At 44.3% G+C, this 26,362-nt stretch overlaps 1 protein-coding gene across 3 annotated transcripts in view; it reads left to right on the top strand.

Moving 5' to 3' along the window:
• The window catches only part of ARFIP1 (ADP ribosylation factor interacting protein 1), a 183,831-nt gene that overhangs the window by 129,338 nt on the left and 28,131 nt on the right, over window positions 1–26,362 (top strand). For all 3 annotated transcript variants that reach the window (XM_044300343.1, XM_044300344.1, XM_044300342.1), the window contains one exon: window positions 10,431–10,588. In XM_044300343.1, the coding sequence (XP_044156278.1) occupies window positions 10,431–10,588 (158 nt within the window). The remainder of the gene's footprint in view (window positions 1–10,430; window positions 10,589–26,362) is intronic.

Here is a 26,362-nt window from a genome sequence, read left to right as displayed (position 1 = left end):
TTAACCCCTTATAAACCCCTGATCACCCCATATAAACTCCCTGATCACCCCCCTGTCATTGATCACCGCCCTGTCATTGATCACCGCCCTGTCAGGCTCCGTTCAGACGTCCGCATGATTTTTACGGATCCGATCCATGTATCCATGGATCCGTAAAAATCATGCGGACGTCTGAATGGAGCCTTACAGGGGGGTGATCAATGACAGGCGGGTGATCACCCATATACACTCCCTGATCACCCCCTGTCATTGATCACCGCCCTGTCAGGCTCCATTCAGACGTCCGCATGATTTTTACGGATCCGATCCATGTATCCATGGATCCGTAAAAATCATGCGGACGTCTGAATGGAGCCTTACAGGGGGGTGATCAATGACAGGCGGGTGATCACCCATATACACTCCCTGATCACCCCCTGTCATTGATCACCGCCCTGTCAGGCTCCATTCAGACGTCCGCATGATTTTTACGGATCCGATCCATGTATCCATGGATCCGTAAAAATCATGCGGACGTCTGAATGGAGCCTTACAGGGGGGTGATCAATGACAGGCGGGTGATCTCCCTGATCACCCCCTGTCATTGATCACCCCCCTGTCATTGATCACCCCCCTGTCAGGCTCCATTCAGACGTCCGCATGATTTTTACGGATCCGATCCATGTATCCATGGATCCGTAAAAATCATGCGGACGTCTGAATGGAGCCTTACAGGGGGGGTGATCAGTGACAGGGGGGTGATCACCCTGATCACCCTCTGTCATTGATAACCCCCCTGTAAGGCTCCATTCAGACGTCCGCATGCGTTCTGTGGATCCGATCCATGTATCCATGGATCCGTAAAAAATCATGCGGATGTCTGAATGGAGCCTTACAGGGGGGGTGATCAGTGACAGGGGGGTGATCACCCTGATTACCCTGATCACCCCCTGTCATTGATAACCCCCCTGTAAGGCTCCATTCAGACGTCCGCATGCGTTCTGTGGATCCGATCCATGTATCCATAAAAAATCATGCGGATGTCTGAATGGAGCCTTACAGGGGGGGTGATCAGTGACAGGGGGTGATCACCCTGATTACCCTGATCACCCCCTGTCATTGATAACCCCCCTGTAAGGCTCCATTCAGACGTCCGCATGCGTTCTGTGGATCCGATCCATGTATCCATAAAAAATCATGCGGATGTCTGAATGGAGCCTTACAGGGGGGGTGATCAGTGACAGGGGGGTGATCACCCTGATTACCCTGATCACCCCCTGTCATTGATAACCCCCCTGTAAGGCTCCATTCAGACGTCCGCATGAGTTCTGTACGGATCCATGGATACATGGATCGGATCCACAGAACTCATGCGGACGTCTGAATGGAGCCTTACAGGGGGGTTATCAATGACAGGGGGGTGATCAGGGAGTCTATATGGGTGATCACCCCCCTGTCATTGATCACCCCCCTGTCATTGATCACTCCCCCCCGGTAAGGCTCCATTCAGCCATTTTTTTTGGCACAAGTTAGCGGACATTTTTTGTTTGTTTTTGTTTTTTCTTACTAAGTCTCATATTCCACTAACTTGTGTCAAAAAATAAAATCTCACATGGACGCACCATACCCCTCACGGAATCCAAATGCGTAAACATTTTTAGACATTTATATTCCAGACTTCTCACGCTTTAGGGCCCCTAAAAAGCCAGGGCAGTATAAATACCCCACATGTGACCCCATTTCGGAAAGAAGACACCCCAAGGTATTCCGTGAGGGGCATATTGAGTCCATGAAAGATTGAAATTTTTGTCCTAAGTTAGCGGAAAGTGAGACTTTGTGAGAAAAAAAACAAAAAAAATCAATATCCGCTAACTTATGCAAAAAAAAAAAAAATTCTAGGAACTTGCCAGGCCCCTCATTGAATACCTCGGGGTGTCTTCTTTCCAAAGTGGGGTCACATGTGGGGTATTTATACTGCCCTGGCTTTTTAGGGGCCCGAAAGTGTGAGAAGAAGTCTGGGATCCAAATGTCTAAAAATGCCCTCCTAAAAGGAATTTGGTCCCCTTTGCGCATCTAGGCTGCAAAAAAGTGTCACACATGTGGTATCGCCGTACTCAGGAGAAGTTGGGGAATGTGTTTTGGGGTGTCATTTTACATATACCCATGCTGGGTGAGAAAAATATCTTGGTCAAATGCCAACTTTGTATAAAAAAATGGGAAAAGTTGTCTTTTGCCAAGATATTTCTCTCACCCAGCATGGGTATATGTAAAATGGCCCCCAAAACACATTGCCCAACTTCTCCTGAGTACGGCGATACCAGATGTGTCACACTTTTTTGCAGCCAAGGTGGGCAAAGGGGCACCTTTCGGATTTCGCAGGCCATTTTTTACACATTTTGATTTCAAGGTACTTCTTACACATTTGGGCCCCTAAATTGCCAGGGCAGTATAACTACGCCACAAGTGACCCCATTTTGGAAAGAAGACACCCCAAGGTATTCCGTGAGGGGCATGGCGAGTTCCTAGAATTTTTTATTTTTTGTCACAATTTAGCGGAAAATGATGATTTTTCTTTTTTTTTCTTTTTTCCTTACAAAGTCTCATATTCCACTAACTTGCGACAAAAAATAAAAAATTCTAGGAACTCGCCATGCCCCTCACAGAATACCTTGGGGTGTCTTTCCAAAATGGGGTCACTTGTGGGGTAGTTATACTGCCCTGGCAATTTAGGGGTCCAAATGTGTGAGAAGAACTTTGCAATCAAAATGTGTAAAAAATGACCGGTGAAATCCAAAAGGTGCACTTTGGAATATGCGCCCCTTTGCCCACCTTGGCAGCAAAAAAGTGTGACACATCTGGTATCGCCGTACTCAGGAGAAGTTGGGGAATGTGTTTTGGGGTGTCATTTTACATATACCCATGCTGGGTGAGAAAAATATCTTGGTCAAATGCCAACTTTGTATAAAAAAATGGGAAAAGTTGTCTTTTGCCAAGATATTTCTCTCATCCAGCATGGGTATATGTAAAATGACACCCCAAAACACATTCCCCAACTTCTCCTGAGTACGGCGATACCAGATGTGTCACACTTTTTTGCAGCCAAGGTGGGCAAAGGGGCACACATTCCAAAGTGCACCTTTCGGATTTTGCAGGCCATTTTTTACACATTTTGATTGCAAGGTACTTCTCACACATTTGGGCCCCTAAATTGCCAGGGCAGTATAACTACGCCACAAGTGACCCCATTTTGGAAAGTAGACACCCCAAGGTATTCCGTGAGGGGCATGGCGAGTTCCTAGAATTTTTTTTTTTTTGTCACAAGTTAGAAAAAAAAAAATCATCATTTTCCGCTTTCTCTTTTTTCCTTACAAAGTCTCATATTCCACTAACTTGCGACAAAAAACAAAAAATTCTAGGAACTCGCCATGCCCCTCATGGAATACCTTGGGGTGTCTTCTTTCCAAAATGGGGTCACTTGTGGGGTAGTTATACTACTATGTGTGACACTTTTTTGATGCCAAGGTGGGCAAAGGGGCACATATTCCAAAGTGCACCTTTCGGATTTCACCGGTCATTTTTTACAGATTTTGATTACAAAGTACTTCTCACACATTTGGGCCCCTAAATTGCCAGGGCAGTATAACTACGCCACAAGTGACCCCATTTTGGAAAGACACCCCAAGGTATTCTGTGAGGGGCATGGCGAGTTCCTAGAATTTTTTATTTTTTGTCGCAAGTTAGTGGAATATGAGACTTTGTAAGGAAAAAAGAGAAAAAAAAAAAATCATCATTTTCTGCTAACTTGTGACAAAAAATAAAAAATTCTAGGAACTCGCAGTGCCCCTCACGGAATACCTTAGGGTGTCTTCTTTCCAAAATGGGGTCACTTGTGGCGTAGTTATACTGCCCTGGCAATTTAGGGGCCCAAATGTGTGAGAAGAACTTTGCAATCAAAATGTGATTCTGGCCCATCAAGACTCACTCTCATTTCATCAGTCCATAAAACCTTAGAAAAATCAGTCTTGAGATATTTCTTGGCCCAGTCTTGACGTTTCAGCTTGTGTGTCTTGTTCAGTGGTGGTCGTCTTTCAGCCTTTCTTACCTTGGCCATGTCTCTGAGTATTGCACACCTTGTGCTTTTGGGCACTCCAGTGATGTTGCAGCTCTGAAATATAGCCAAACTGGTGGCAAGTGGCATCTTGGCAGCTGCACGCTGACTTTTCTCAGTTCATGGGCAGTTATTTAGCGCCTTGGTTTTTCCACACGCTTCTTGCGACCCTGTTGACTATTTTGAATGAAACGCTTGATTGTTCGATGATCACGCTTCAGAAGCTTTGCAATTTTAAGAGTGCTGCATCCCTCTGCAAGATATCTCACTATTTTTGACTTTTCTGAGCCTGTCAAGTCCTTCTTTTGACCCATTTTGCCAAAGGAAAGGAAGTTGCCTAATAATTATGCACACCTGATATAGGGTGTTGATGTCATTAGACCACACCCCTTCTCATTACAGAGATGCACATCACCTAATATGCTTAATTGGTAGTAGGCTTTCGAGCCTATACAGCTTGGAGTAAGACAACATGCATAAAGGGGATGATGTGGTCAAAATACTCATTTGTCTAATAATTCTGCACTCCCTGTATATACATAACAAACAAGTGTGAAACAACTGAAAATGTCATATTCTAGGTTCTTCAAAGTAGCCACCTTTTGCTTTGATTACTGCTTTGTACACTCTTGGCATTCTCTTGATGAGCTTCAAGAGGTAGTCACCTGAAATGGTCTTCCAACAGTCTTGAAGGAGTTCCCAGAGATGCTTAGCACTTGTTGGCCTTTTTGCCTTCACTCTGCGGTCCAGCTCACCCCAAACCATCTCGATTGGGTGAAAGTTTTTCAAATTTTTCGGCTGACCTTCATTTCTTAAAGTAATGATGGCCACTCGTTTTTCTTTACTTAGCTGCTTTTTTCTTGCCATACTACAAATTCTAACAGTCTATTCAGTAGGACTATCAGCTGTGTATCCACCTGACTTCTCCACAATGCAACTAATGGCCCCAACCCCATTTATAAGGCAATAAATCCCACTTATTAAACCTGACAGGGAACACCTGTGAAGTGAAAACCATTTCAGGTGACTACCTCTTGAAGCTCATCAAGAGAATTCCAAGAGTGTGCAAAGTAGTAATCAAAGCAAAAGGTGGCTACTTTGAAGAACCTAGAATATGACATATTTTCAGTTGTTTCACACTTGTTTGTTATGTATATAATTCCACATGTGTTAATTCATAGTTTTGATGCCTTCATAGTCATGAAAATAAAGAAAACTCTTTGAATGAGAAGCCCCTTTAAGTGCAGGTTAGTTTAAACCTATACACAAAGAGTATTTGTTTATGATGGTGACATTGCCGCAAGAAAGTTTTTTTTGTGTGTTGGTATTAGAAAATTTGATAAAAATTAAACTGCATTTCGCGTTGGGTGAAGCAATTTGAAACCCCTGGCTGGTTATGTCATGGGAGAAGTCCAGGCCACCCAAAGACTTGGGATGAGACAGTGAACAAGATTCAAGCATGAGCATAGTCCTAAAAAGTCGACCAGGTGGACTAGTATGGATCTACAAGTACCATAAACTGCTGTATGGCGTATCTTATGAAAACGTTGTAAACCATACAGAGTACAAATTCTTCAGGCGCTGAAACCAGATGACAAACCAAAACCCTGTGGGCCAGATTTATCATTACACTCACATCTTACTCCACTTTTACATATGTCCAAAGTCCCTTTTGGCTAAGTCAGATTTATTTATGGTCCTTTAATACTGTGATAAATGTGGTTTGATAGTAGCAGTTTATCCTTCAGTAAGCGGCTTTAGAAAAGTCGCACGTCTTTAAGAAAAAGCTGCATGTTCTATTAAAAGGTCGCATAAGATAAGCATGGTCCTCACTGGAGTGAAATTTTAAATTGTCGCAATAGTAAATCTATCTAGAGATTCATTTACATAAGAAAACACGCCCACTTTAAGAAAACTGCCGAGCATAGCGCAGGGCCAATAAAAGTCACAAATGTTTGCGCAGTTTTAGCAATTGTGCAAAAATTTGCAGCTTTTTCACTCTATTATTTTGACTTGAGCTAATGATAAATCTGGCCCTGTGGCTTTTGCATTCACTGGCAGGGTCATCGTAAGAGGAGAATTCGCTGACAGTCCGGTGTTCAGCGACGAGGCTACCTTTCACCTCAGTGAGAAGATCACTTGTCACAAGATTAGAATCAGGGGCTCAGAAACCCCATGTGTCCTTATAGAGCACATGCGGGGCTCACCCAAAGTAAGGCCTCTTTCACACGGGCGTCATGTTTTTGGCCCGAATAAGATGCGGTTGCGCTGTAGGAAAATGCGCAATTTTTCAGCGCGAGTGCAAAATATTGTAATGCGTTTTGCACGCGTGTGAGAAAAATCGCCATGTTTGGTACCCAAACTTCTTCACAAAAGTTTGGGTTTGGGTTAGGTGTTCTGTAGATTATTATTTACCCTTATAACATGGTTTAAGGGAAAATAATAGCATTCTGAATACAGAATGCTTAGTAAAATAGGGATGGAGGGGTTAAAAAAAATTATTTAACTCTCCTTAATCCACTTGTTCGCGCAGCCCGGCTTCTCTTGTCTTCTTCTTTGAGGAATAGGACCTTTGATGCGTTACTGCGCTCGTCACATGGTCCATCACATGATCTTTTACCATGGTGATAAAAACGCACAAAATAGAGCATGCTGCAATTTTCACACAACGCACAAGTGATGCGTGAAAATCACCGCTCATGTGCACAGCCATATAGAAATGAATAGGTCCGGGTTTAGTGCGGGTGCAATGCATTCACCTCACGCATTGCATCCGCTTGGAAATCTCGCCGGTGTGAAAGGGGCCTAAATGTTTTGATGAGGGCACTGTCACTGACTACTTATGGGGGATTTATTAATGTACACAGGCTGGTTTCACACAGGTGTTGCGGGAAAAGGTGTAAGTGCGTTGCGGGAACATGCGCGATTTTTCTGCGAGAGTGAAAAACATTGTAATGCGTTTTGCACGCGCGTCAGAAAAATCGGCATGTTTGGTACCGAGACCGGAACTTCTTCACAGAAGTTCGGGTTTGGGATCGGGGTTCTGTAGATTGTATTATTTTCCCTTAGAACATGGTTATAAGGGAAAATAATACATTCTTAATACAGAATGCATACTACAATAGGGCTGGAGGGGTTAAAATAAAATTAATTATTATTTAACTAACCTTAATCCACTTGCTCGTGCAGCCTGTCACTCCGGTCATCATATGATCTTTTCCCATGGTGATGGATCATGTGATGACCGGAATGACGTCACCACAGGTCCTTTTCCTGTACACGGCAAACAAGAAGACAGAAGAGATGCTGGCTGCGCGAGCAAGTGGATTAAGGTGAGTTAAATTTTTTTATTTTATTTTTTTAACTCCTCTATCGCTATTGTACTATGCATTCTGTATTAAGAATGCTATTATTTTCCCTTATAACCATGTTATAAGGGAAAATAATAATGATTGGGTCTCCATCCCGATCGTCTCCTAGCAACCGTGTGTGAAAATCGCACCGCATCTGCACTTGCTTGCGGATGCTTGCGATTTTCACGCAGACCCATTCACTTCTATGGGGCCTGCGTTGCGTGATAAACGCACAATATAGAGCATGCTGCGATTTTCACGCAACACATAAGTGATGCGTGAAAATCACCGCTCATGTGCACAGCCCCATAGAAATGAATGGGTCCGGATTCAGTGCGGGTGCAGTGTGTTCACCTGACGCATTGCACCTGCGCGGAAAACTCGCCCGTGTGATAGAGGCCTTAGTGTTCGGCAGTCCCTAGTAGCTGCACATGCCCAGCTTTCCCACTACCGCAAACAAAGGTTGTTTTTTCTAGTGGTTCTATCAGTAAATAACTAGGATTTTTGGAAATTTTGAATCCATCAGTCTGTGAAAGCTGGGTAACAGAGGTCACTCTTGGTACATACATTCTGCACATTCAGTAGTTTGTACACACTGCTCCACTATTGAGTATATAGAGCATAAATACATATAGTAACAGGGCAGCAGGCAGTATGCTTTATGCCCAGTATGTTCTCCAGCATGCCTCTACTTTTCTTATTACACATCCTTCTATAGCTCCTGAAAGGCAAATGTGCCTAATTACACAGCAATATAGGATGCTGAAATAGTATAATTGGGCAGAATTGCCTTTCAGGAGCTTTAGAAAGCTGTAGACATGTACTGGAGGCCCCGTTTGGCCAGGTAAACATTGCTGTCCCGGTTTCATCATTGTGTCAGCAAACAGTAAGATTGCTTCTGCCACAAAAATGCCTTGCCCTGTGAGTCAGAGAGGTACAGCTGACTGGTGTTACCATGTGTGCTACTACTGGGACTACAAATGCCACTGGATTTATTTCATACTATTGGTAACTAAGAGTTTCCTTCCAACAAAATGGCCATGCTCGCTGTGTAGACAAATTATGAAGCCTAAACGTCCTGGCTCGCGTGCACTAGCATCAGAGGGCAGAGGATACATGGCTACAGCCTGAGACAGGAGTACACTGACTTTCAGTTAGATTTCTCTATGGATTCAGATTGTGTCCAACTCATCTGTAGAGAAAGCAGGCTGTGTGTGGCTGATGAGTGGAGATGGAAACAGAAAATACATGATTGGCTCTTAAAAATATTTGGTACAAACTTTATATTAGTCTATGTGATCACTTTGCAATGTACAGTTTAACCTTCCCATGTGTCTTGTGAACTGTACTGTGTAAGGCTCCTTTCACACTAGCGTTCGCTGGTCCGCTCGTGAGCTCCATTTGAAGGAGCTCACGAGCGGACCCGAACGCAGCCGTCCAGCCCTGATGCAGTCTGAATGGAGCGGATCCGCTCAGACTGCATCAGTCTGGTGGCGTTCAGCCTCCGCTCCGCTCGCCTCCGCACGGACAGGCGGACAGCTGAACGCTGCTTGCAGCGTTCGGGTGTCCGCCTGGCCGTGCGGATCCGTCCAGACTTACAATGTAAGTCAATGGGGACGGATCCGTTTGAAGATGCCACAATGTGGCTCAATCTTCAAGCGGATCCGTCCCCCATTGACTTTACATTGAAAGTCTGGACGGATCCGTCCGAGGCTATTTTCACACTTAGCTTTTTTTTTGCAATTTTAATGCAGACGGATCCGTTCTGAACGGAGCCTCCGTCTGCATTATTATGGGCGGATCCGTTCAGAACGGATCCGCCCGAACGCTAGTGTGAAAGTAGCCTAACAAGCGTAGCCAACCGCGCTATCATGTGCATTCACTTGTTCTGTTATATAAAACCATCATGGTGTGTGTAGCCATTTTACCCAAAGATCAGTAAGCTCTTGCTCCCAAGCCGTAGCCTTACTATGTGCCATTATACCTGACCAGCTATTTTATTCTGGCCCCTGCCCGGAGGTAGCACAGCCTTGTACTGCAGCCTAAGATGCATTCATTAACCCTGGCTGCAGTGCTCATCGGGCGGCTGACATAACATCCTTCTTATTAGCTCATGATGGCAGGTAATATTCTGGGAGAGAGGGATGTTGGAACAGATGTAATGACTAGTCTGGACTAGGCGATCCTCGCCCACTTTCCACTTGTCATGATAGCTCATTGTCCTGCTGTGCATGTCCTGTTTTTCGCCTTGTTTCCATAGTAATGTGAGTACTGTTCATTGGCCATGTGCATCATCGTGGCTGTTGTACCTGAAGCCCTTCTCTTGTTTTGCTTCCCCTCCATGAGATGATTTATTTGACATTTGAGTGCTCCTTTGATCGTGTATAATTGCCGGCCAGCCCACCCCTTGTTATTGTTGTTGTTCCCATTCAGTGTCTTACCGTCCTGATGACATCATTGTCTCTGATCTCACTTTTATGTAACAAGTGCCCGGCTCGTACATGATCTGCCGCCTCATGTTCTATTTTCAGCACGGATGCTGATTGCTTAAGTAAATAGCAACTAATGTTGACATGCAACCCTTCCTGGCATTTCAGCTGAATCTGGCATCTGGGAGCCTTTTGTCAGGTATCTCCCCAATGTCTATCTGTGATACTGACATACACATGGACGTTCCTTATTTCAACCCTATACGAAAGCACAAGGACTATTATAGTAGACTGCTAATCTGAATCTCCATCACACCACTCACCATAAGCCACAAAGCATAAAGGGAATCGCCATATAAATGCACTATTTCCAATAGTTGAAATTCAGGGGATGCCTGTGGTCCTTCATCTCAACCGCAGCACCCCTTTAATAGCTCAGCATACCCTAATAGGGTTTTGGAACTGGCATATTCACCACTTATAGTTATTTTATAGGTTATGTTCCTTGGATTGTGCATTTTTGGCAAACTTTGTAATGTATTACATCTTGATGTATTTTAGGAGGAATTTGGATACAATGCAGACACTCAGAAACTTCTTGCCAAGAATGGAGAAACGCTTCTGGGGGCCATCAACTTTTTTATTTCCAGTGTAAATACACTAGTTAACAAGACAATTGAAGACACGCTTGTTACTGTCAAACAGTATGAGACATCCAGGTAATGAAAATGAAGAGTTTAGTTGTTTGTTTGTTTTTTACTTTATTCAGTTTTATAGTTTATTTTTGCAATCATTTCCATATTTATAGTATTCTAAAGGCACTCTCTAGCAAACTAGAAATAGTTCTGTTCTTCAAGGGGTTCTCTGGGAATAATGACTTCCCACAGTCTGAATCTCTAAACAGAAGATTCATACTGACCTGCTCCTCACCGTGCTGCCTCCCCCTTGTCCATGGGCATGGTCACGTGCACCTCTCCAGCCAATGACTGGCTTCAGCAGTGATTGCTGCATCGGATGTCAACACTGCAGGGATAAAAAAAAATGTACACAGCAGAGGTAGTGGGGAGCAGTATAAATCTTCTGTTTAGAGAGGCAGGCTTTGGGCGATAATGTATTATTCCGGGAGAACCCCTTTAAAGGATACCTACCATAAGAACCCTTTAAAAGACTAAGGCCTCATGCACACGACCGTTGTTTTGGTCCGCATCCGAGCCGCAGTTTTTGTGGCTCGGATGCGGCCCCATTCACTTCAATAGGGCCGCAAAAGATGCGGACAGCACTCTGTGTTTTGCGGATCCGCAATTTGAGGACCGCAAAACACACTGCGGTCGTGTGCATGTAGCCTAAAACTTTGCTACAGAGAAACTCTTATGGTAACAAATCTCCTTAAAGGGAACCTGTCACCGGGGTTTTGGGTATAGAGCTGAGGCCATGGGTTGCTAGATGGCTGCTAGCACATCCGCAATACCCAGTCCCCATAGCTCTGTGTGCTTTTATTGTGTAAAAAAAAAAACGATTTGATACATATGCAAATAAACCTGAGTTGAGTCCTGTCCCTGACTCATCTCACGTACAGGACTCATCTCAGGTTAGTTTGCATATGTATCAGATCTAGCAACCCATGTCCTCAGCTCTATACCCAAAATCCAGGTGACAGGCTCCCTTTAAGATTTCTCTGCAGTGCTATCATGGGGGTAATTCATCAAGAGGGGAATATTTGAAGTCAGTCTGCATTGGCATACTTTGACAGATTTATCAAAAGCCTTATTTTCTGAATTTTGGAAGCTAAAATTCTAGCGTGGGGGCGCGATAAATTACCCTCCTGTGACATTCCAAATCATGAAATATAACAGCATAAATTTCAACTATTCAAACCAGGTGGTACGTTTTTTGTTACGCTTGTGTATTCGGGTCCACGCAAGGTCTCCAGGACAGTTCTGCTCCTGACACAGTACAGAACATGACTGAATTCTCTTGTCTTAAACCTTTGTTGAAAACACAGAAGCACTTCTCAGACCACCCTGCCCCTTGGTCCTTCATCGGCTGTGCTCGGCTTTTCCATTGTGTGGTACAGATACTATATACTTTCTATGGACCTGTATGCCACAAGCTCCTAAGCCGAGCAGGGCAGATGAAAGCTCTGAGCAGCACTTCCGCCCCTTAGGTTTAGTTACCCTTTCTTTTTCTCATAGATGGCCTTTAGAGCCAGGGGTGCACAACTTTTATTTTAGTCTGGGGGGCCGCATTGTCTCATTGCTATATTTTAAGGGGAATAAAATGTCCATTGGTGTTTGCTTGCATCAGTCTATTATACAGGCCGGTGCAAAGTGAATGGGAAGGGATGATTGCTACATCAGTTCTATTGATTATCAGCAGCACATCACTAATTATACAGGGACATGTGCTGATGATAATTGTTAATCTCCCATTCTGATGAAATATGCAAATCAGCCAGCAAACGAGTTATACAGGTCAGCTATCAACACTTATTCCCAGTATTTGGCCTGAAAACAGTGCCGTGTAATAGGTGACATTTCCTTCCACCCTGCCTCCTATTCATGAACGAGCGCTTTCCTTCACTGCTGAGGACGGCGCTCATTGGTTATTACCTCCCCCCCCCCCCCCCCCCAGTTATATGCTATATCTGTGTGACAGGCGCCATGCTGCATCCAGTGAGTACTTACCCTTACTACTGGGGAAAGCGCTCATTGTTTATCACCAGACCTTTAATGTCCATTAGCACATGTGGTGGTTTAACGGATGTAACGTTTTCATTTTAAATGTTTGTGCAAAACATTTTTAAAATAGTCTTTTTTTTTTTTTTTTTTTTTTTTTTTTTTTTAAGTATTGCTCCTTATTTTTAAAATATACAATCTGACACCAAAATAAATTATTAAAATGAGTTCTCTATTTTGTGTCTGTCTTTTTGATATATTATATTTATAATGGCAACGGCTTTGGTTGGCGTGGTAGTTTTGATTTATTTTATTTGTACAGTATTTTATAAAAAAAAATTCTGTATCATTTTTACTTAGTTTTAATATATTTTTTTTACATAATGGGTGAGATCTCCCTTGAGCTTTAAAAGTGGCGTTAACTATTATATATTTTTTTAAATAGTCGCATATCCCAGTTTTCAGGCCACCCTCACCACGTTCCCTAAAGGGGGCCTGGCGAGCAGCAGCACAGGAGATATCAACTGGTTCAAAAAGCAACGATCTTATGACCAATTTTGTGGAATCGGTGTGGACCCATTCATTTCAATGAAGCCTCAGAAGATGCAGACGGCACACCGTGTGCTGTCCGTATCCGCACTTCCATTCCGCAGCCCCGAAAAAGAAGATAGAGCATGTCCTATTCTTGTCTGTAGCCACAGAGAAGAATAGGCATTTCTATCATAGTGCTGGCTGTGTTTTGCAGGACCCCAAAACACTTGGAGCGTGTGAATGGACCCTTAAGCAGCTGATCTGCAGTGTTCCAGTGGTCAGATCCCCATCCATCTGATATTGCTAACCTATCCTGGAAAACCCCTTTAGCACAGTGGGAACCCCATTATTAACTACTTCCACCATTTGGAAGGGATACTTTCCTTAACCACTTACTGACATCCACTGTACATGGGCAGCGCATGACGACCGCTCAAGATTGGCGGCAGACATGAGGCAGCTTCAATCATGAACATTTAACCCCCTTAGATGACGTAGCAAAAAAAAACAAGCACCCATAAGGCTATTGCTTTTGGAAGGCAGGGAGCAAAAGAATGAAAATTGTTAACAGGAAGGGGCTAAAGATTTTCATATATAACAAAGCACACAGATTCAAAGATACATTTCAAAATATCGGCAGTTGAGGGAATTTCTGATTCTTTATTAGTGGCAATCATAACATAATAATGATGGGATAGTCTGTAACTTTTTTTTGCTCTTTTAGCACTGCCCATTCATTTATGTCCACCTCAGGGATTCAAAATGGACAGTCAGGTTAATGCTAAGGAAATTATGCAAATAAGCTGATGAGTTTATCTCCCTAGAAATACTTACCACGGTGCCTGCTGCACGCATCGATGTGACAATCACTATACCATCATGCCACCAATCCTCCAATATACCTGCTGTCCTTACGTGCATGATAAATGCAGCATGTGGTATTACGTTCCATAGCTGAATGCACGTCTCTCGGTATGTTCTCATCTGTGCAGCAGTAGCAACATTTCCATGTTAATCCTTATTCATACATTGCAGGTTTCGTCAGTATTTGTAAGCCAAAAGCATGAGCTGTGATGCCGTGCAGTTTTCAGTGTGGAATCCACGCTGGAATCTGTGGCAAAAATCCACTGTGTGAACATAGCCTTAAAGGTGCTGTCTCACGTCAGCAAATAGCATTTATTATGTAGATAAAGTTAATACACGACACTTAACTATGTAAGTGTATTGTGATTGTCCTTATTGCTTCCTTTGCAGGCTTGAATAATTTTTCCATCACATTAATACACTGCTCGATTCCATAGGTATGACCACCCTGCAATCCAGCAGTGGTGGTCGTGCTTGCACACTATAGGAAAAAGCACCAGCCTGTGTGCTACCATGATCTTGGCCACCAGAGAGGCCTGTTCTATTTCCTATAGTGTGCAAGCACGACCATCACTGATGGATTGCAGGGTGGTTGTAACCATGGAAACGAGCAGTGTATAATGTGATGGAAAAATGAATCGAGGCGACAAAGGAAGCAATATGGACAATCACAATACATTAGTAAGTGCCTTGTAGTAACTTTCTATACATGATAAATGCCATTTGCTGAAGTGAGACAGCCCCTTTTTAAATGGGTTATCCAGGTAAACATAATGATGACCTGTTCTCATTGTTGGGGGTATTGGGGCTGTAGCCGAGTCCTGGCAGCACAGACCGTACATTGTATAGCAGCTGTGCTTGGTATTGCAGCTCATCACCTTTCACTTCAGTGGGGCTGAGTTGCAGCTAGGCCATGTGACTGATGTACAGTAACATCACATGGCCTAGGACAGTGATGGCGAACCTATGGCACGGGTGCCAGAGGTGGCACTCAGAGCCTTCTCTGTGGGCACCCACACCCTGGAAAAAGTCTATGCTGTACCAATATGCCTTAGACTTCTCCTGTCAGTCATCAGCGCAGAGCGCACTATGAACCCCACAGGCAGCGCACTGAATGTAGGCAGGCTATTGTAGATAAATGATAAAGTACTTGGAAGATATTCTATATCGGACTGTAGTATTCAAGGTAAATTGCTGTGTTGGCACTTTGCGATAAATAAGTGGGTTTATGTTGCAGTTTGGGCACTCAGTCTGTAAAAGGTTCGCCATCACTGGCCTAGGAAGAGGCCGCCCCGCTCACAGAGTATCGGATCGCCGCCGATCTCATATTGATGAACTATCCAGACGATAGGTCATCAATGTAAATTATCGGATAACCCCTTTAACGCTGGAGCTATTTGTAGCACTACAAGTGACGGCTACAGTGCCCAGGATTGCATGCAGCATGTTTTAAACTGCAGCTGTATCTCAATAGTTAAAATCAATAAGTAGTGATGCAAAAAGTCTAGGCGTAGCTCCAGCCTAAGGCCTCTTTCACACGAGTGGGTTTTCCATCCGGATGCAATGCGTCTAACAAATGCATAGACTCCAGACTGACACTTGACTTGCTCATTTCAGTTGGTCTGTGCACATGAGCGTTGTTTTTCTAGCGTCACTTGTGCAGCATCTTCTATATCGTGCGGTTTTCATGCAGCTCTGGCTCCATAGAATTGAATGGGGCTTGCTTGACAAACAGAAGGCATCCGGCACACACAGCACCTTTGCAGTAAATCAAGAGCTCGCCGCAAAAACTGCCCAATTATTATTGTTATTATTAAAGTGCCATTCATTCCATAGCGCTATACCTATGATAAGGGGTATACTTACCTAATACAGACAATTGCACTAAGCATGAACAAGACGAGTTACAAAGAGAGAGGGCCCTGCCCGTGAGAGCTTACAATCTACAATTCAGATGAGTGGAAGTGGTTTCAGTCAGACATATCTGCAACATAATCTTCCGCATTTGAAGGCACCCTAAACTGTTCAGCTCGAGCAGCAAGTCCGGTTTTTCTAGGGGCGTCTGTAGGCAGTTTATTCTCCTTATGTTTTCCTGTCTATTATTCTATGCGTATTAATTTACATTAAGAGCTGTAGACACCCTTTCCATTATTATTATAATTTTTTTATTTTTGAATTTATTAAATGTTAATTAAAATGAATTGCTAATTAAGTTTTGGCTTTTTACAACTGGCATGTGTATACAGTTAAGGCGCATTTGCACTGGCCAGGTTATCAGGAACAAAGGTCCATAGGAATGCTTAGTTCCGATCATCTGCTTGCCTAAAGGTGCCGCAGATCGCCAGATGAGCGAGCAAATCTTCGGGTGAATTGATTATGCAGACACCTCGATCATCGTTTCTGGTGCGGTGTGAAGCGCCGTCTGCTGCCCAGAAACAATAGCTCTCCATGAGGATGAGCGATCGCAGTAGCCTTTGCTCGTCCCCATACAGTGGAGGAGATCGCTGCATGTAAATGATGAGCAGTAAATTGTTGGGAAGGAACACTTCCCTCCCAATAATTGTCTTCTAGTCGGCGCAGTTTAAGTGCTCCTTATGTTATACTAGTTATCCGAGAACTTGGGGCTCCAACTTCTCTCAGGCGTCTCCTCTTCTAAACTGATTTATGACCATTTAAAGTTGAGACCTTGAACATGATGGATTTCATGGTGGCTTACAGACTTGGCTATAATCCTAAATTATGTCTCGAGGCCTGTTTAAAGGGAATATTTCATCAGAAAATCACCTATTATGGAGATTATTTTTTATCTTAAACATATTTCTTAAGAATTTTTGGTGATATTTTAAATTTTCCATGTCACTATCTGTCTTTTAAAAAAAAAAAAAAAATTCAGTTTTCTCACTGGCCACAAAGTCTAATAATAAGGGTACTTTCACACTTGCGGCAGAGGATGCAGGCAGTTCCGTTGCCGAAACTGCCTACTGGATCTATCAAAACGCATGCAGACTCATGGCATTTGTCATACAGAACAGGATCCTCATCCGTATGACAAATGTATTGAAATGCCGGATCCGTCTCTCCGGTGTCATCCGGAAAACCGCATCCGGCATTTATTTTTTTCAAATTTTTTGCGGTTTGAGCATGAATGACCGCACTGCCGGATCCTTTTTGCCGGGGCCAGATCCGGCATTAATGCATGTAAATGGGAAAAAATGCTGCATGCTGCAGTATTATCTCCCACATCCTGATGCATCCTGAACGGATTTCAATATAATCACAGGCAGAATTACCGTGACAGATATTACCTATATACTTTGTATAGATAACACAGGATCCACAATAGGTGATAACACAGCTTATCCATGCACTTCTCACCTCTGCACAGGTCACAGAGCATGCCTCGAAAATCCCATAGAAGTCAATGAGGTCAGGTTTTGTCATTTGTGTCTATGGCCCATGTGGCTGCCGTAAAGCATGTCTCTAAATGCTGTTAACAACGGCCCATGTGGCTGCCATAATCATGTTCAGGAAACAGAATAAAGATATCTACAATCAGAAATAAAAAATATTTTAGACAAAAGTGTGACTTTCTGGGGTTAACTGGCATCTGAGGCAGTAGAGGCCTGGCATCTGAGGCAGTAGAGGCCTGGCATCTGAGGCAGTAGAGGCCTGGCATCTGAGGCAGTAGAGGCCTGGCATCTGAGGCAGTAGAGGCCTGACATCTGAGGCAGTAGAGGCCTTACATCTGAGGCAGTAGAGGCCTTACATCTGAGGCAGTAGAGGCCTTACATCTGAGGCAGTAGAGGCCTTACATCTGAGGCAGTAGAGGCCTTACATCTGAGGCAGTAGAGGCCTTACATCTGAGGCAGTAGAGGCCTTACATCTGAGGCAGTAGAGGCCTTACATCTGAGGCAGTAGAGGCCTTACATCTGAGGCAGTAGAGGCCTTACAGCTGAGGCAGTAGAGGCCTTACAGCTGAGGCAGTAGAGGCCTTACAGCTGAGGCAGTAGAGGCCTTACAGCTGAGGCAGTAGAGGCCTTACAGCTGAGGCAGTAGAGGCTCTACAGCTGAGGCAGTAGAGGCCTTACAGCTGAGGCAGTAGAGGCCTTACAGCTGAGGCAGTAGAGGCCTTACAGCTGAGGCAGTAGAGGCCTTACAGCTGAGGCAGTAGAGGCCTTACAGCTGAGGCAGTAGAGGCCTTACGTCTGAGGCAGTAGAGGCCTGCCTTTTTTCTCTCTTTGGAAAGAGCGCTAATTTGACTAACTTTTCCCCAGAGGAGCGTTGTATTTCTTATAAGACTCCTTACACCTACTAGGCACTCTACCCAAGCAGAAATAGTACCCCCTAATAGCTTTAGAAACCAAACAAATGGTGCACAAGTGTCCATAACAGTTACATATATTATGTTGTTGATGGCACTGGTCCTGCTTAGGTACAATCTAATTGCATATTATTAAATGTTTTATACAATCGTATAATTGTTGATATATAGTATAGAAAATACTTCAGGACCGCACATGTCCTTTCATGAATAGTTCTGTGCACCTAACACTTCCATTAATCCGGAGATCATGTTGGGCAGGATGTAGAAACCTGCAGTCGCTGTACTGTTAACTAGCGCTAAGAAAGGTATATACTTGTAGGGAAGCTTGCGTCTATGTGCAGAGCGCTGCCAGATTGTCCTCACAGCCTCATACATAAGACACAGCTATGGGTTTAACTGTGTACTGCGTAAAAGGGTCAGGGGTAATACTGCTACTTTTACATCTCCTCTGTGAATTACGGCACGCTTCTCCCGTAGAGATACAACGTTGCCAGATACAAACTGCCCTTATGGGCCCGGTGGGAAGTTTGTGTCCACACAATTCTCCGTTGTCTGCGTATTTGTTTCGGGCTCATTTAATGTTGACAAGTTCGAAGAGCAGCATTTACCAGAGATCCCAGTGACCATGTCCGTTTTTATCTGCTCGTTATTCCAGTTATCAATTCTCTCTGATTACATTTACTGGAATGGTTTAGTTCTTCTTCTGAACTTCAAGTCAATCGCATGTAGAAATGTCCTAACCCCAAATAGTGGTTGCTACCTACTAGCTTAGAATTTTTATGTTAATGAGGTGCTCCGCGCACCTCTACATCTCCTCCTCCTCCTCTCCCCGCGAGAACATGGTGAGATTTCAAGGCCAGGCAACTGAACAGTGAGGAACAATACATACAGGTTACACAAAATGAAATAAAGTAAGAGCCCAATATCAATACTGGGCAGCATCGCAAACCCTCAACATGGAACCGAAATACCTACACAAGAGTCTAAAAAGGCTCCAAAGTTTTATTTAACTACATATACAAAACATGATTAAAATACAGACAAATAACATCAAGAATGAAGTGCGGTATACACCTGAGGGAAGTTTACAAAAATACAGATATTGTGTGAGGGAATGGGATGCAATATTTTTAAATCAAATATGTTGGGTAAATGCTTGTGCAACCTAACGCATGTAGGAATTTTGCACCTTTTAATCAAAAGCTGACATATGGTCAAATATATCAATTGGAAGCTAGTGCCTCCTAGTACACGGGTAATGCTAGAGGTAGTTTAGGATAACGCATACAATCATATTACACCCCTGAACCAACGGTCAGAATGTGCCAAGTAGATGTTAATGCGTCATTGTACTCCTACCATAAAACACAAAGGTACACCTCATACTGATTGTGACATCTATAACCTACCCATAAAGATGGGGAGATCACCTCAGGAGAACTGCACACCCTCAAGCACCTGCTTAACCTAAAAAAAGAGCGTACATTTCCCTAAAATGACAGTGCTGATTGCTGTAACAGACATGTCATTGCACTCGGCACGATTATTCCTACCAGGCATTGTGCCTGCTTTAATAGGGTTAATCATGCTGACAGATGCTCTTTAAAATAAAAAAGGTAACAATACGTCCCTCACTGTTCCTGTTCCAGCACTTCTCTGGTTCCCAGCCAGTCTCGACGACTTAGACCAGTAAACCTCGTTCTACACCAGTGCTGCCAGATGTCAGTGTCCACACATCATTGCTGGTGCAGGAGGGGGACCACAGGGGATACTGAAAGCATCCAGAGGAGAGCGGCAGGGGATCATTGATTTGAGTACTATAACTTTTATTATTTTATAGCATTTTTTTGCACTGACTTGACTAGCAGAGTTCAAATTTCCTGATTTGAGGTCTCTCTCTGTTAGGCTACTTTCACACTAGCGTTCGGAGCTCCGCTTGCGAGTTCCGTTTAAAGGCTCTCACAAGCGGCCCCGAACGGATCCGTACTGCCCTAATGCATTCTGAGTGGACGCGGATCCACTCAGAATGCATCAGTCTGGCAGCGTTTGTCCTCCGCTCCGCCTGGCCGTGCGGAGGCAAACGGATCCGTCTAGACTTACAATGTAAGTCAATGGGGACGGATCCGTTTGAATTTGACACAACATGGCTCAATTTTTAAACGGATCCGTCCCCCATTGACTTTAAATGTAAAGTCTGGACGGATCCGTCTGAAGCTACTTTCACACTTAGAATTTTTTCTACAATATAATGCAGACTGATCCGTTCTGAGCGGATTCATCGTCTGCATTATATGAGCGCATCCGTCTGGGCAGACCCCAGACGGATCCGCTCTGAACGCAAGTGTGAAAGTAGCCTTAGTTCACACCTTTGTATCTAAGCCACTCTTGTGTTCTCTTAGGCAACTTTCACACTCGCGTTTTGGGCGGATCAGTCATGGATCTGCAAAAACGGATCCGTTACAATAATACAACTGCTTGCATCCGTCATGAATGAATCCATTTGTATTATCTGTAACACCGCCAAGACAGATCCGTCATGAACTCCATTGAAAGTCGATGGGAGACGGATACGTTTTCTAATGTGTGAGAAAACGGATCCGTCCCCATTGACTTACATTGTGTGCCAGGACGGATCCGTTTGGCTCGGTTTCCTCAAGCGGACAGCAGAACGCTGCAGGCAACGTTTTTGCCTTCTCTGTATTTTACACCTCCTAGTGCCTCCAGTATGGCACCAGAGAAGTTACTATTAAGTATATTTTTAGTATTTTAGCACAAAACCTCGACACAACAAAATGTGAAAAGTCAAAGGGATTGAAGGCTTTCCGAATGCATTATATGTAAGTGATGTCGCACACGTACCTGTTTAACAGAAAAATGACCAATTATCATAGCAACCAAGACGCATGTGCCATCAGCCTATCCTGCTAGCAGACACCAGGCCCCACTGCTCCCTGGAACCTCCTTTTCCATCTCGGATTCAGTGTTGTATAGCTGCAAATGGAGAGTTTCACTACATTACTATTCTGCTTGCAAGGTGGCCCTTATTCTAGACTTCACCAGTTACATTTACAGGTTTCAAATCTGTTGAATCAAGAATGAAACTGAAATTGACAAACAATACTTGTGCCGGAAAAGAAAAAAAAATTCATTGTGCACGGTCGAATCTCAACCTCCCCCCAATATGCAGTCAAAACACATGCTGGTGATTGTAGTCTTTTTAACTATTGTGAGTGATTCTCATTTATATGAGTGTTTTGCAGCATTTGCGTTTTGGTCGTCCAGTAAATTGCATATCAATAGGCTCTCTAGGTGGAGCATTTGATCACCTTAATAGAGCATTTGCTGAAAGGTCTATGATTCAGGTGCTGTTTTTAGCATCAGCTATAACTTGGCTGTGAATCAGATTGGTCATTATAACCCTACGGTATGGCTGTCAGCCCTTCAGTAATTATGCACTGTCTGTGCAGGGTGTGGATGTTAATAGAAGTGTTAAGACTGGGCATGTCTCGAATGAGATATGTTCTGCACTTACTGGATTGTCATGGACATAGCAGTGTGAACAGGAAGCAATCCTTTATTAGTCTACCTAACATTGCAGTAATTATATTTCCTGCCTTTACTTTTTACTCCTTCCAGATCATTTGTAATATAAAGAAGCAGCCATTTTTAAAGGGTCACTGTCATAAGGGCACTACAGCTACAAGATTGTCTGAGCCGCTAGCTAGGACAGTTTTGATTGGAGAGCTGCTGACTGATGGCGGCCCTCTTGCTCAAGCGTGGCTGGCACATTTTCTTCAACGTGACCGTGGAAGTCATGAACAGCAACCCCAAACTCTGGTTTTGGGGAGCTGCACATTGTGTCAGTCCTAAACTGTTCCTTGTTAAACTGGATTTACATGGCCTGATGTAACTTCAGACTGGTTATCAGGAACAAATGTTCCTACAAACTCTCGTTCCCGATAATCTGCCCCCCTAAAGGTGCCATAGATCATCTGAGCGAAACTCTGCTGCCCAGCAACAATAATTTTGTAAGGGGATGAGCAGCAGCCATACTGTGGAGGTGATTGCAGCATGTAAATACAGTGGTTTCCGTCACCAATGAGCAGGCGATTGTTGGGAAGGAACGCTTCATTCCTGACAACTGGCTGCTCCTTTCCAGCGGCGCCGAGAGCCAGGTAAGTAGAATCAGTGTGAAGGGCCCTGGCATATGGGGGAGCATTTTTTAGGGTTGGATTAACCCCTTTAAGAGAAGAGAACATTTCGGCCCTGAAATATGAAAGCTAATTAAAAATGGTGAATCAGAGTTCACTTCTATTTGATTCCTACTGTTCAACCCACTTACTTTTAACACGCAGCATGATTAGATTGGGGACTAACTGCTATGTGGTTGTCCAGCTGCAGGTGACCCAGTGGGCTTAAGGGTGCTTTCACTCAGATTTATTAAAACTGATGTAAAGGAAAACTGACTTCGTTGCCCACAGCAACCAATCAGATTCCTCCTTTTATTTTCCAAAGGAGCTCTTAAAAATGACAGGTGGAATCTGATTGGCTGCTATGGGCAATTAAGCCAGTTTTACTTAGCACCAGTTTTGATAAATCTCCCCCATTAGTTTTTTTTTTTTTTAAGTTTTAAGTAATGTGTTTTGCAGCTTTTTTTTTTTTTGCCAAAGTGTCAGCTCCAGATGTTAGCTGAAGGTCTACTGGAAAATAGGAAATGCAGGACAGACACCTTTTAATTTTTTTGTTATACTGTCATTTTTGTTCATTAGGTGGAATTTTTTGTCTCCTTTTTTAAATATGCAGCATACGGTTTTTTACCGTTCTTCCAGGTAGGGGATACGTTTCTGATCACATGGGATCTGACTCTTGGGGTCCATTCACACGTCCGTAGAATGGGTTCGCATCCGTTCCGCAATTCTGCGTAATGGGTGCGGACCCATTCATTCTCAGTGGGGACGGAAAGGATGCAGACAGCACACATTGTGCTGTCCGCATCCACATTTCCGGTCTGCGGCTCCCGAAAAAAAATAGAACATGTCCGCATTTCTATAGAGGTGCCGGCCCGGTGTATTGCGGATTCGCAATACACTACAGATGTGTGAATAGACCCTTAAACCGCATTTAATTTTCTGTTATTTATAATAAAGCCTTCATGTAGACAACGCTTCACTGCCGGGTCCAGGTATGCGCAGTACATTGCCCACTTTGGGCAGAGGCATACTGATATGCAGTGCGCATGCGCCGATTAAGTAACGGGCCCAGCGATGAAGCACACAGGCGCTGGATTATGAATGAAGACAAGAATGACGCAGCAAGAATACAGGGCTGGCCAGACGATACAGAGGGGAGTAGTCGGGCGCAAGTAAGGCGGGGAGCACTGGGCAGTTGCAACACACTCTCCGCCCCTGGGCACTTGCGATAGGTAATTTCAGAATTATGTGCCTCATACTCAGACAGATTCTATATTGATTGCTGCTATCCATTTTTAGATCTTTTCACCTTTTTACTAGCATCTAGAAAGACCCGTTGGAAACTATTTGAAATTTGCACCAACCAGTGTTGGACTGGGGTTCTTAGGGCCCACCAGTGTAACTGGTTCTGGGGGCCCACCTTAGGGCTCATGCACACAAACTTATTTTTATTCCATGTCCGTACCGTTCCCTTCACTTCAATGGGGCAGCAAAAAAATTTTTTTAAAAAATGACTCTGTGTGCATTCTGTGTCTGTATGTTCGCATGGCCGTTCTGCAAAATGATAGAACATGTCATTTTATTGTCCACATTACAGACAAGGATAGGACTATTCTACTAGAGGACGGCTGTTCTGTTCCGCATAATGTGGAATGCACATACCCGGTATCCATGTTTTTCGGATCCGCAATTTGCAGACTGCACAAACATACACATGGCAGAATTTACACATGTATTTATATCCTGCACTTAAGTTAGTCAGAAACAAGACACATGCAGCGCACACCAATCACTCATTGGACACATGTGGGACACAAGACACTTATACATGGGTCACATGCCACTGATGCATATGTCACATGCTGCACATACACCACTGATACATAGATCTTATATAGCACACACCAATCACACATAGGAAACGTGCAATGCACGCACCAAGACATTTATTCCTAACCCTATTAAGTGTAGCACACTTAAAGGGGTTGACTCACTTCAGCAATTGCTATTTATCAAGTAGAGAATGTTAATACAAGGCACTTACTACAATGTATTGTGATTGTCCATATTGCCTCCTTTCCATCACATTATACACAGCACGTATCCGTGGTTATGAACACTGTGTAATCCAGGAGCAGTGGCCGTGTTTGCACACTGTAGGTAAAGGTGTTGGCCTATGCGCACTTCCAGCCTTTCCCTATAGTGTGTAAGCACGGCCACCACTGCTGGATTACACGGTGGTAACAACCACGGATCTGTGCTGTGTAGGGATCGACCGATATTGATTTTTGAAAAAAATAAATAAAATACCTACACAAATCTGCTGAAAGTGAATATGTTTATTGTTAACGTTTATTTTTAATTTTTTTTTTACTAACTTTTAGCCCCCTTAGGGACTAGAACCCTTGTCCTATTCACCCTGATAGAGCTCTATCAGGGTGAATAGGACCTCACACTGTCCCTGCTGCTCTGTACATAGTGCACACAGCATCAGGGATGTTACCATGGCAGCCAGGGCTTCAATAGCGTCCTGGCTGCCATGGTAACCGATCGGAGCCCCAGGCTTACACTGCTGGGGCTCCAATTGGAGGAGGAGGGGAGAGGGGACCCTGTGGCCACTGCCACCAATGATTAATACTGGGAGGGCGCACTGCGCCACCAATGTTTTTAATACTAGGGAGGGGGTGGGGGGCGCACTGCGCCACCAATGAAGATAAATATCTTATTTATTCATATACAGGAGGTGGGAGCTGGCTGCAGAATCGCATAGCCGGCTCCCGACCTCTATGAGCGGTAGCTGCGATCCGTGGCACCTGAGGGGTTAACTACCACGGATCGCGGCTACTGCTCATAGAGGTCGGGAGCTGGCTATGTGATTCTGCAGCCAGCTCCCGCCTCCTGTATATGAATAAATTAGATATTTATCTTCGTGGCCACAGCCCCTCCCCTCCTCTTCCCATCTGTCTCTTCATTGGCGGCAGCAGCAGCACAGGGGGGAGGGACACACTGCTTCCTTCTCCCCTGTGCTGCTGAGGGAGCACGGAGAGCGCTCTCAGCAGCGCGATCCGTGTTCCCCATACGTTATCGGAATATTGGCCAAATAGATGCCGACACCGATAACGGTCAAAATCCTGAATAGCGGATGATAATATCGGTAAAACCGATAATCGGTCGATCCCTAGTGCTCTGTATAATGTGATGGAAAGGAGGCAATATGGACTATCACAATACATTAGTAAGTGCCTTGTATTAACTGCATGATAAATGCCATTTAAGTGAGACACACCCTTTAACCCCTTAGGGACCCATGACGTACCGGTACGGCATGTTTCCCGAGTCCTTAAGGACCCATGACGTACCGGTACGTCATGAGTTTAAATTGAGATTGTGGCGCCCCAGGGGTTAATCCGCACAGGATGCCGGCTGAAATCATTCAGCCGGCATCCTGTCACAACGCCTGGGGGGGTCATATGACCCCCCCGTATCGGCGATCGCAGCAAACCGCAGGTCAATTCAGACCTGCGGTTTGTTGCTATTTCTGCTGTTTCTGATCGCCGCGGTCCCTGACCGCGGCGATCAGAAACTTTAGTGTGGCTCAAATATATAGTGATCACCCCCCCTGCACCCCTGCATGATTTTAGCCTGGTGGGAGGTGCAGGGGGGGTGTTGCGGGAGGCGGGATCGCGATCCCCCGCCCGCCTCCCGCCGAATAATCGTTGGCTTCTAGTGGGTATACCAGGGTGCCAGCACATTGCTGGCACCCTGGTATAAACGGCTGACATCTGTGAATGGATGTCAGCCGTTTAACCCTTTCCATACAGCGGTCCGTACGGACCGCTGTATGGAAAGAGTTAACAGTAAGATGCGGCTCCCTCCCTCTCCCATCGGGGGGCTGCTGTGCCTTTGCAG

This window comes from Bufo gargarizans, chromosome 1, assembly GCF_014858855.1.
Source record: "Bufo gargarizans isolate SCDJY-AF-19 chromosome 1, ASM1485885v1, whole genome shotgun sequence".
NCBI classification, from domain to species: Eukaryota; Metazoa; Chordata; class Amphibia; order Anura; family Bufonidae; genus Bufo; species Bufo gargarizans.
Note: the sequence above shows the minus strand (reverse complement) of the source record. Positions and strands in the feature narration are given on the sequence as shown.